At 34.7% G+C, this 12,927-nt stretch overlaps 1 protein-coding gene across 1 annotated transcript in view; it reads right to left on the bottom strand.

Moving 5' to 3' along the window:
- The window catches only part of LOC138708170 (proton myo-inositol cotransporter-like), a 397,474-nt gene that overhangs the window by 25,780 nt on the left and 358,767 nt on the right, over positions 1–12,927 (bottom strand). The window contains exons 10-11 of the mRNA XM_069838437.1: positions 12,582–12,734; positions 10,330–10,486 (exon numbers count right to left, since the gene is read on the bottom strand). Coding sequence (XP_069694538.1) covers positions 10,330–10,486; positions 12,582–12,734 — 310 coding nt within the window. The remainder of the gene's footprint in view (positions 1–10,329; positions 10,487–12,581; positions 12,735–12,927) is intronic.

The following is a 12,927-nucleotide window of genomic DNA, read 5'->3' on the forward strand; positions in this document are numbered from 1 at the left end:
GAGTTCAACATTAACTGATATTCATCATAACAGATTCATATAAGAGTATCTGTGTCTGAACGATTTGAAGCTTATTACATCATATATTTTGGCTTTTAGCTCCGGAAAAAATAGCAAGAACACTGAGTAACAACTTACTGACTCAGTTGCATCCTGAATGTGTTGGTTCACAGCATTAGATTCCTACTCTGCCATAGTGTGTGGCAAAGCTAAAAGGTTCAGGTTATATTTATATACGTTATAGACAAAAATACTAAGTCCAGATTTAAAATGGTCCTCGCCATGCCATAGTATGTGGCAAAACTAAAACATTCACGAGTATATATTAATTATGGACAAAGAGACTAAGTCCAGATTTAAAATGGTCCTCGCTTCTTGTCATCCTATAAATTTAGTGCTGTAACATAATAAGAGAGGAAATGTTTAGTATTTCTATAACTCTATCACTGGGAACATATATATTGCATCTAATTAGAAATGATTAGAGAACATGCAGGTCTATTGTTAAGAAGACCAACATAAGACTATTAATACTTTTCAGAGTAAACATAAAGTCACTATATATTAGTAGAACAAACTGTGACGTGCAATAAGTCATGGTTATCAGTTATCACAATTACTTTAAACTAAGATTATGCTAACAGATATGTTAACGACAGTGAAATATGACAGCATTTTCTTTTTTTAAATTATTTTAACACCTGAAAGAAAGACACTAATTAACTAGATTAAGAAAATAAAATAAATGACAGTCTCAGAATATAATCACTAACAATATTTTGGACAGTGCGATTTACAAATACTTTTTTATACTGTTAAAAAAGTAGAGTACAATGAAAAATCAAACTTATTTTGTAAGTTTTAGACAAACATTTTTCTTAATATAGGCAAAACAGATTGATTTTATTTCAATTTTTATGTGTGACAGACATACAATTTCTGAAGTACTATGTTCACTAAAGTGTAATGAAATCAACTACAGTCCAAAATACCGAAACAGCTTAGTATTGAGTTATTTCCTTACTCGTTAAATTTATTAATATTTTTAAAATACATTTTCAAGATAGCTGATAGAATTTCATGTAATAACTTGCGAGTCTTTCAAGAAATGGTGATTGTCCCTTACATCAGAATAGAAATACTTTTAAAATACTGTATTAACAAACCATTAATAAAATGCAGCATGTATCAAGATTATCTAGCTGTAATAATCACTAGCAACAAAATGTCAAACATGAATAAAATAATACTGTGAGCATAATTGCTTTTATTTAGGCAGAGATATCAAAAAGAAACGTATTCTGATGATTTAATTGTGGGTGAAAATAAATATAGAAAACCAAGTATTCTATACCAATAACATTTTATCTTAAGGATTATGTACGTAGTTCTTTAATTAACCGCGAATTTACTGGAAAGAATTTATTTCAGGAATAAGAATCTCTGTTTTATCTGCAAATAAATAATACTTTATTCAGATTATTTAACCGTCATGAAATACTGATATTTTAAAAGCAGTTAAAATATGCAATCTACTACCAACACAGAAAGATTAGAGAACCTCTCCATCTTTACTATCTTACGTCCAATACTAATCAATAGTTCATAGATCTTTGGACAATCTGTCTTAACCAGAACTGAAAACTCCAGGTACTTGCTCTGTTAATAGTTAATGAAGTCACACAAAATATGGGATCATGCGACAAACTGGACTAGTATTTAGCTATCCATGAATGCCTATCTGGTTAATGAAAATAAACTTCCGATAAAGGTAATCATTTTTAGTAAATATATATATATTTAATTTAAAGTTATAATTTTTATTAGATTTATAAGAATGAACGATTTGTCGACACTACAAATATCGTTCTATTTTTATCCTCTACTAACATAACCACAAAATGATGGTAAGTAGATTTTATACATGAAAAGGTAAAGACCCTTTACACACCATGAGGCGCATGGCAGACAGGGGATCTGCACTTCCATGATCTTGGCACTAGAATGAGGTGGTGTGGTTGGCACCATGCTCTGACAGCCTTTTACTCCCAAAAAGACACGATATTCAATTTCATAGGAGGCTGAATGAACTCATGTTGTTCTGGAAGTTTTGACAATGTGAAAAATCCTGGTATCACCCAGGATTGAACCTGGGACCTGGGACCGTCCGGCCCATAGCCAGTTGCCAGTTGTAATACTCTAATCTTGCTTCTTGCAGCAGCAACCCGCAACATAACATTATTGGAAAAATAAATGAAGTTTGAAAATCATCATATACCGGTATGTATTAGATTCAAGATGTTACTAGTGGCTTGAGCAGTGAATGTTGCACTTGTTTTCTTGCACTGGTTACAATATTCATTAAGAGTTCAAGTTCTTTGTTTTATGATTATGCCTAGATGATTCTTAACAAGTGGTGACCTATGATTATTTGAAATCAAGCAACTACCAACCACTTAAACATACAACATATTTCTCTGCCATCTCTTTCCAAAAGATTAAGAATTTATGAAGAGACCAGTGATTGATTTCTGTTGTTATACAAGTTCAAATTATTTTAATGTTATCCTTCGAAATTAATGCATCTAGAAGCAATGACAGTTTTATAGAAGGTATTTTGGGTGAATTCGTCTCAAACTTGAAATACAGCTCGACCAAGTTAAGTCTGCGAGCCGAGAGGGGAAGTTGGAGACAGTTCTATAGTGAAAAGAGGCGGTAACGAGAGGAGACCAGTACAGTCTCATATGACAGCAAAGTTTTCCTACTGCACTTCAGTTCATAGAGTGGTAACAATTTAAGACACTCTGAAGTACACTGTACTTCTACTTCTGCTTGACAGTGAGGTTTGGCGTTCTGATTGGCAAGCGTGGACGTAGGAGAGAAAGTTGCATGAGGGGGGAGGCTGGGAGACAGCGTAACTGTTGCTTTTATCTCAAGACAAGGACAAAAAATGCGTGAGCTCCATAGTGTATTTTAAACGATGTGCACACGTTGAAATCTGAGCGTCAAGTGACCTATGTGGCAACTGTGTTTTGCCTCTACATTCCATCCCGATATCCCCACTCACAGACTTGACTTGGACAAGCTGTAGTCTTACACTTTTAACTCTATTTGTAATAAACAAAAGAAGAATATAATACTGACATTAAGGAAATACAAGAATTCATTTCAGCATGATTTCCATATTCGTTCACTTATTCCAAGGAGATAGTAAAAAGAACAGTGGGTGAAATAAACTATTTCTCTTCTAAGATAACCACTGTCTAAGAAATAAGTACCGGTACACTCTTTAACACATGATCGAGTGGCATTGTCTAGAGCATGTGATCAAAGGCAGACTGTTTATTTACTTTCCTGTGAACTATTTGCTTTAGTAAAGGACAGATCATGTCAAATTTGGTGACCAGCGTTTTCATTAGACACGAATATAAAGCAACAGACATAGGAAAAATGCATATAATCTTTCAAATGTGATTAGTTAGATCTGTTAACAGCAATACAGGAAATTATGCCTTTAATCTAAAGCCTAAAGAGTTATCGACTACAGTTGGTGATTGTTATGGTACTCACAGTAATTAGGAAATATCAGGCATGGAAACTAGATACAAAAAAGTTTGTTAGTAAATTGTCACAATTTTATACAAAAGAAAATCCACAGCCTTGACTTCATGCAGATATTTCTGATAAGGGATGAAATTCTGATTCAATCCACACATCAATAAAAAATATAAGAGCACTATCAACTTTCTATGTTTGCGTATCAGTACAAAAGTTCGTTACATTTCTAAAAATATTCTTGAATTGAATCAGAAAATCACGAAAATAATAGGACTTTAGTGAAGTAAGTGAACGGATCATTGCATCTAGCCTCAAGTGACATCATGGCCAGTTTCAGAAACTTCATTTTGTTTCATCACTCATGCTTTTGTAAGGCTCTCCATCAGTCAAATCCATTGTTGGTTATAAGAATAACAAACGATACTTATGAAGCTATATGATAACTTAGTTCCAATTTCATCAGTGAAAATTTAATTTCAAATTTAGGGTTCTTAGAATGTATCCACAGATTGATGCATGAACAGTTGTCACATCTTTGTACGTTAACTAATATATATGTGTCAAATGTTAGTGCAGCTCTTCTGTATATAGCAATACAAATAAGTAGGCATAGTTGCATTACTTATCAGCAACATTGTGTGATCAAATTTTGAAGTCAATGACTTTATAATGAACCAGACTGACAAAAATTTGTACAATGCGGCAGAAGCTAGAGGCAATTTTACTAGACACACGTATAATATTCAGATATTTTCCCAGTGATTCATGACTGTAAGATCTCTGTATAATAACAAGATCTGAGAGCCACTGTATCAAGTTCTTTATGTATAATAGAATTTAACCTCAACATTTAATCATTCAGTTGCATTTATATTTGTATATAAATAATATATTTTTCGCTCCTTGAGCATTATAACGGTATGAGAGCTATTAGCCAATGGGACTGGAAGAGGCATGCTTAGGAAGTTTTGTAATGTCTGGAGAGACTGCACAGTGTAAGCAAGTTTGTTTAAAGAACGGCTTTCATTTGTTGTGAAATGCTAGTAATGCCATTATATCTAGGTAAAAGATGTTTCTAAGCAGTTATCAATCAGAAAGCAATGCGACAGATGAGACAGACAAAAACTCTGAAAAATAAAGCCAGCAGTTAGTAGGACCACTCTCAAGAAGAAACGCTAACATGGCCCAGTATATACGGGGTTTAATACTTTGTGCAGGAGTGTCTGCACTTCTACATCAACTTACTGCAGTTCAGTGTAAATGTAAACCCACTGCAATAAATGTTAGGTTATTCTGTAATTCAGGCAGTTCATGTACTTTGTCTTGTCAAAAATAATACACGCCTTCCTTTGAGGAAAACAAATATAATTTTATCTTATTCTCACATGAAGAAAAAGTGAACCCTTGTTGAACTTCCCATATTGGCAGTTGAGATTTAAGTGGCAGATGGTGAAATACTTTAGATTACTTATATTTTCGAAACATAAATTTAACTAACACATTAGAGTTTTTTTAGTGTGCAGTCATACACATTACCGGTACTAATAAAAGTTAAAAGTCAACAACAGATACCACGTGAAAGCAATAGTCTTGTAGTCATGGAAATTTGCATTATATAAGTTACACACAGTTACAATAAACAGAAAAGTACAAGTAATGTAAACAACTGTAGCATAATTATGCAAAACTGATGTAAGAAATTAACTCGTAACAGCCAACGGTATCTTAGAATTTTGGTGCCGATTTGTGCAGTAATAAAAATTGCTTAAAAAAACTCTGGTTTTATACATGTTACAGTGAACCTCGTTTTAACCTTGACAACGCTTTTAGTTCTTTTAAGCATTCTGATTATCGTATTGTGTTTCTGTTTTGTGAAGGATTTTAGATAAGGGCGCAAATAGCCATAGTAGCTGCCATGCCCTTTTTAAACCCCACTAACTAGCTACATGTTACATATTATGCAGAAAATGCTTCTAAACTTAAATCTTTATAATAAATATAATTTAACGACGCATCATTAACAGAATGGCTAGAGAATCAGTTTCCCATACTAAAAAAAAAAAAAAAAGTCCAAATCTCGTAAAATTCAAGTGAAATTGTGGTAGACAAAAACGACAGTGGGACAAATTTTCTCGGGTTACTCCCGTTTTCCCTGTCACCGTTTCGCCATATCTCCACCATCAGCAACACAAAGAAATACATGTGTAAGTCGTATTTCACAGTGATATGATGGATCAATGACAGACAACAATTACCCATCCATGACAGATACTCCTAGACTTCGTTCAACTGACCTATCATTGTCACATACAATCATGATTTTAAAATTTGAAATGTTCAACAGAAATGGACAATCAAACACATTACTTCTCTATAACTGTAATAATGTAATGTATTTATCCATATCAGTTTACAAATATTTCAATTTTAACATATTCTTGGCTCCATCTTCAGAGATTATGATGAGTAATGATGGAGAGTTCTAACAGTGTAGGGTGACTAGACGTCCTCTTTTATCCGGACATGTCCTCCTTTTAGACTTTTGTCTGGGGTCCGGGAGGATTTTTAAAACATAAAAAAGTGTCCTCCTTTTCGTAACGTGTATGCCTGATATTTTGAAATTATCTGATTTGACACCTTTTTTCAAGTAATTTGCGTGTAGATGGCAGCTGCATCAACGGAATATACTCTTTGCCAACGATCATAATAACTCTCTTTGCTCCCCCTGGGCGTTGCAGTGAGCTCTATACTAAAATAGAGCTCACTGGGTCGTTGCTCACAGGTAGCTAGTAAATCAAGAGATCGAAATGCGAATGTAAATCTAAATAGAATTTTCTGTCCTCTTCAATAATTATAATTTCCTTGACTTTCACATGTACCTAACTGCAAAATCATTATTATTAAGTTTTTTTCATAATTATTTCATAATAAAATAAATATTAACATACTTTTAAATATGATACAAACCTAAATCTGTATTGTAATTATTTTGTAATAAAATAGATAATGACGTAATTTAAAGTATAATATAGGCCTGAGCCTAAATCTAAGTACCGGTACATATTTTCTGTCTTCTTTTTTCGAACAATGCCCTAATTTTTAAGCTTTGTGTCCTCTTTTTTATCGATTTGAATCTGGTCACACTATGACATTGAGAATAAAAAAGATTCGACTGACTATCTATAAAATCTTTTATTTATGAAAATTAATAATAAACTTATCACAGAAATATGCCGAACAATTTGTAGTTATTTAAATAAATAATCATCTTAGGCCCTACATCAACTGAACTTGGAATGATGTATGTATTTTTACATGTACCTATTACAATAATGTAAAGAGTACCGGTAATTATTATTTAAGCTCTACAATACATATATAATCAATTATAATCTCTGTTGCAGAGTTTGTTCTAATATACCGTACACAAAATTAGGCCACTTTTATCGATGTAACCAAAACTTCAGTGAGAGACAGATCTGAAATTATAGCCTTATAACGAAAGCAAATGTGCAAGATACAATGTAGTGCAATAAGTTTAGAAAGTATTAGGGTTGCCATGTTTCAAGAACTACAGAGCTGGACACCCCTCATTCACAAAGACCAAGAGACAAACTGTTTCTTTTTTTAATTCAGTCCACTGTATATCATCTCACAAGCAAAAAGTCAATATAGCAGAATTAATTTCCAATTTAAACATGAAAGTAATTTTAAAGTATAGTGTCAATATTAACTTAAGCCTAAAGAATGCCCTTTTTATCACCTACCCTGTTCAACACCTACTTGGACGACTTAATGAAGAACTGTTTTCCGAGAATGGGAGGGGTGATAGTAGAAGCAAGGAGAATAAAGTGCATAAAATTTGGTGATGATCTGGCGTTATTAGCAGAAGAAATTATACTAAGGGATATGCTACTGGAGCTAAATGACAGCTGTGAACAGTATGGGATGAAGATAAATGCAAACAAGACGAAAAACATGGTTATCGGAAGAAAACTAAAGAGGGTAAACTTGCGAATTGGAAATGAGGCAGTGGAATAAGTGGACAGCTTACAAAATTCGGGTGTACTGCAAGTACAGTAGTAACATGAGCTGCTGCCAGGAAGTCAAAAGAAGGATAGTAATGGCAAAGGAAGCTTTTAATAGAAAGAGGAGCATTTTCTGCAGACCTTTGGAAAAGAACTAAGAAAGAGACTAGTAAAGTGCTTTGTATGGCATTGTATGGGGCAGAAATATGGACATTATAAAGTGAAGAGGAATGATCGAAAGCATTTGAAATGTCGATATGGAGAAGAATGGAGTGTGTAAAATAGACAGAATAAGAAAATAAATGAAGCTGTGCAAGAAAGAATGGTGAAGAAAGAATAATACATAATCTCAACAAGAAAAGAAAAGAAATTAGCTGATCACTGGCTAAAAGAAACTGCCTACTGGAGAATGCATTGGAAGGAACAGTAAATGGGAAAAGTTCGGGGCAGAAAAAGATATCCAGATAATAGACGACATTAAGATATATGGCTCATATGTTGAAACAAAAAGGAAGGCAGAAGAGAAAGAAGATTGACGAATGCTGGGTTGGTAGGGAAGAACCTGCCCTTGGGCGGGAAACTATTACTGAATGAAACCTATAGAGTTAACCAATATATATTCCAATGTGTTTACTTTCATTTTTATTGTGTACATTTTATTGAATTATTGGCTTCTGATTTTGTTATGTGATTCGTATTTGATTCTAACAACATTAATATGTACTTCACTGTGCTTATTTTTATTTTATTAGACAAATTTTATTTAACTGCCTCTTTTGATTTTCATTATGTAAATCGTATCTGTATGTAATTACTTAAATCCGATACAGTTGTATGTTCAACTATGTAAGTAAGTTTTAATCCAGGTAAGAGAAGGCCCTACGGCCTTAACTTTGCCATGTTAAATAAAGCCATTATTATTATTATTATTATTATTATTATTATTATTATTATTATTATTATTATTAACATAAAAAATATGAACACTAACAAGATATCTTTAAATGCTTACTCACATTTTAGTTTCTATGTATATGAATATTGGTCTTGCTGTTCTTAAAATTGGCATAGGCTGAAAAAACGTGTGTTAGCCCGGATTATGGGACAGTGTTTCAAATTCCAGGACACTCTTGCCAAAAGCTGGACAGGTGGCAACCCTAGAAGGTATACTTCATGACTTGGTAACACTTGTGGATTTCTTAGACTATAAAATCGTTCACAAATTCTTCACAAGTTTTAATTAATTTTGACAGCAATAATGAAGTTGACAATCTACTAAATGAAATTCACAGCTTCGACCAAAATGCGGCGAAAGTTTGAAATATGTCTATTTGCAAGAATGTATGGAATATCCTATTTATATTATTTTTCGTAGTAAGACGAATATTTTATTTTATTTTTATACCACAGGATTTGCTAATCTTGTAACCTTTATTTAGGTATGACTCTTTCATCTATTCTTATTGCATATGATTAACTAAAATCAGAAGCATAAGCATTATAATAATTTAATAAACTAACACTAGATTACTTATCAAGCTCATTTTATAGTGGTAAATACCAACCAACATCCTACATTAAAAGTATTGGTGAAATGGCATATTATGTTAAAGACCAATTTTCAGGATTGTGATGTTCTTCCTATTAAACAACAAAACCATATTTATTTGATCGCCTATGAGAAAGGAAATTGTAATAAGGCAAATGTTAGGTTAACTATATTGCCATTAACAAGCAAAATTTGACATTAATTCTACTGGAAACTTTATCTAGAATTGAAAGCTCAAACTTTAACTTTCATTCCTAAAGCTCACATTAAATAAACTCTCACATATAATAAATTCACTGTGAATAATTACAAGTAAAATATTTTGTTAGAAATGACGCACAACAATGTCTACAAGCATCCTGTGAGGCACTGTGGAAGGAAGATACCCGAATGAGTGCAGAATTCAAACTTTTCGGCATGTAACATGTATAAAACATAGTCCGGCATATACTTCGTAATTTTTCTTGACATCCTGAAACTCCATCGCATTAAACATATATATTTTATTTCAGCAATACATTACAAAGCAATGAAAATAAGTGGTCATATGTGTAAGTTCAACAATCCACTTTCGTATGTTTTAGCAATTATAAGCAATGAAAGACAAAAAGCGATAAATGAGTAAAAAGAGTGTATTAGAATATGAAATATGACAACAGTGCAATAAAATGCCCGAATCGAAATGTGTGTACTCTTATCCATAATAATATTTATGGGGTGAACTTCAATCCCAACATTCGAGACATTCACATATGGCACAATGACAAATAAAGACAATAATTTGGTCCACTACCTAGACATGTCCACAAGCAGCATTCTTGTGCTAGCCCATTAGTTAGTAGCTCCTCAGACGTCCTCATATTCATTAGCCATCCCTATTTACATAACCACATTTATTAAGCACACACAAATAATAATATAGACATTTCCTTTCAAAATGCGTTTTTGCAACAGTTTCTTATAACAGCTAGATTTTCTATTGAAACACAGCTCGTCCCTGTAACAGATTTGGACCCTAAATGTTGCCAGTGTGCATAAGAAAGTTATTAGCCAGCCATACAATGGAAGAGCATGTGGAAATGACTTTTTTCCTTTTTGTCTAACAAAGCAAAGGTGATGCATTAGCTGTCACTGTCACCACTATCAGCCTCGTCTTCACGACAGTCCCGGTTCAAGCCTCGAATATGTACGTACTGAACATTTTTTGAGCCTGCAGAACCCAGACTCATACACCAAGGTCCAGAAAATACTGTCTCCATTTCTTCCAGGGATCTTCCTTTTGTCTCAGGCAAAAGGAATATCAAGGCAATCAGTCCAATCCCGGCAAATCCAGCATATAGGTAGAATGCTCCTGAAAACATAATGAACACAATTATCTTAGAAGTGTGCTACACAACGTACACCTACTACATGATTCACTTTCTGCCTCACATTCTTTAATAGAGCTGCACCATTAGTAGAAATGTCAATTGAATCAATGGAATCAGATGATAACCATTTCGGAATTCCATGCATTTCTAGTTGTTTATTAACATTTAAGTAGCCATTTGCAGTCCTCTCTCAAGTGGTATAAGTGAAATAAATATTTTGTGCACTCCAGTGTTCTGTACAAAACTTACATATAAAATCACTTCTTCAACACCTGCTTTGTACACGGACCCATCGAGCATTAAGGTAAGGTGCCACTGGATATGGACATGACCAGACTTGAATGAACTGCACCAGACCTGGAGAGGGCCTATATAAGGGGACGAACTTTCGAAATTCAGTTAGTTACTGGTACTGCCTTCGACGAGGAGACGCAGCTGCATTCTCCTCGTCCAGTGTTCACCTTCTCGCTACGGCGCTGAGAGGTACTTTTGTTCGGACATGTCTACACACGGCCACCACTCTGGGAACAGGGAGCCCAGCAGCGCCCCTGTCTCCTGTATTCTTTCCTACACCAGCCGAATCTTCCTCAGTTCTTACGTATTCTAAACTTATTTTATTCTCGCCTCGCTACAGGCCTCATCACCACCTCCAACCCACCTACTTCTCTCCTGATTACCCATATCTCTCACCTTCCCGACTTTGACTCCCGAGTTATTCGATCCATCTATGATAGAGGTCACCATTTTCCCTGTTCCTGAAGTCGGTAAGTTGCACAGTACGCTGTGCTGATCCTTCGAACTAGAGAACTAGCCTTTACCTGATTCCATCTCTCTCGTTATCCTGCCCCCCCCCTCCACAACACACGAGAGCAAGCTGATTTTTCCCAGGCACTCCCATTACCCCTACCTCCCTCTCACTCAAATCTTACTTTGTTATCACCTATTGTAACTCTCTCCGCATCGAAGCCCCAGGACGAATTTCTAAATTATAAATTTCTATCACGACTCCCCCATTACCCCTACCACAGAACTAGGAGGGAACCACAGTTCTACTTTTCTTGTTATTTCTGTAATAAACAAATGTTACTTTAAAACAGCCTTTCCTTAAACTTCACCATAATTTCGTATCATCACCCCACCCACAAGCTACAGCCCCTCTTGTGACGTCACTCCCGTTTCCCCTCTCCCACCTCGACTATACGTTGGAGAGGAATGACAAAAGGAGACCGGCGTACGACAAGTCTTTGCACCTTTCTTGATTGCATATTCCCTTTTTATTTGAATTTATATAGTCACGACGCTGTTATTTCCGGCGTGACTCCTCCTCTTTGCTTATGTCTTAGGAAGTGAAGGCTCTATAAAATCTAGGTAGGTTGTATCGTTCGCCATTTTTGTTCTTTCGTTGCCGAGCTACCATACGAGGAATCTATTTGCCGCACTGTTAAACATTATCATGTCGTAGCTCCTATGATAATAAATCAAACACACTAATTCAGCAAATAATTGAGCAGCAAATAACGTCTTCGTGTGCTTTCTGCAAAAGCCAACGAAAGAGCCAAAATGGCGGGCGATTATATTAAGTATTTATCGAGCCTTAAGAAATGAATAACGTCTTCATAAGTGAATCACAAGACACACACGTTTAAATGTAGCCGACCTACACCGCGATTGGCTGCCGATATTAGAGCGACGGGACTATAATTCCGCATTTAATAGTAACAAACCCTCAAGGCCACAAAATGGCTGATTTCTTTTAGCTATATGGGTATATTAAATTGGAGATGCAGATGTACTAGAATAGTTGCTAATCAATTTAACTCATTTTTGCCTCTGAGCATCACAAATGTGCTTTTATTATTTATTTACTTCACAAATATCAGTATCATTATAAGTTTTAGTGAATTATGACCTTACAAACGTTAATAAATTACAGTTACACTTTTATTGTTATTATTTATTTGGAAAAGATATAAAATAATCCCCAAACACTTGAAAAATTACCTGACCTCTAATCTTGAAGGATGACTCCTAGATAAGAAAACATTTGTCAGGCACTGCCTTTCACTCTCAACTTACCTTCCTTGGTAAGCACTTCAGTCAGGGTAAGGAATGTCATTGAGATGAGAAGGTTGAAAAACCAATTTGTTGAAGTAGCGACACTGTTGCAGGAGCTTCTAGCCCACATAGGATATATTTCGGAGTTGATCGTCCATGGCATTGGGCCCATACCTAAACAATAATATTAAGGAATTTCATCACTTTACCATTTTAAAACAGTGTTCCCTGGTTGTAATGCTTATTTGCAGGGTATGGGTCCAACTTGTTTTATATGACATTTGTGCTATAACTAATATCTACGAGTTCCCTTCAAATTAACTGATTTCCCACTTTGAACAGACTCCATTCCCTAGTGAAATCCCAA

The sequence above is a fragment of the Periplaneta americana genome, chromosome 10 (genome assembly GCF_040183065.1).
Source record: "Periplaneta americana isolate PAMFEO1 chromosome 10, P.americana_PAMFEO1_priV1, whole genome shotgun sequence".
Taxonomy (NCBI): Eukaryota; Metazoa; Arthropoda; class Insecta; order Blattodea; family Blattidae; genus Periplaneta; species Periplaneta americana.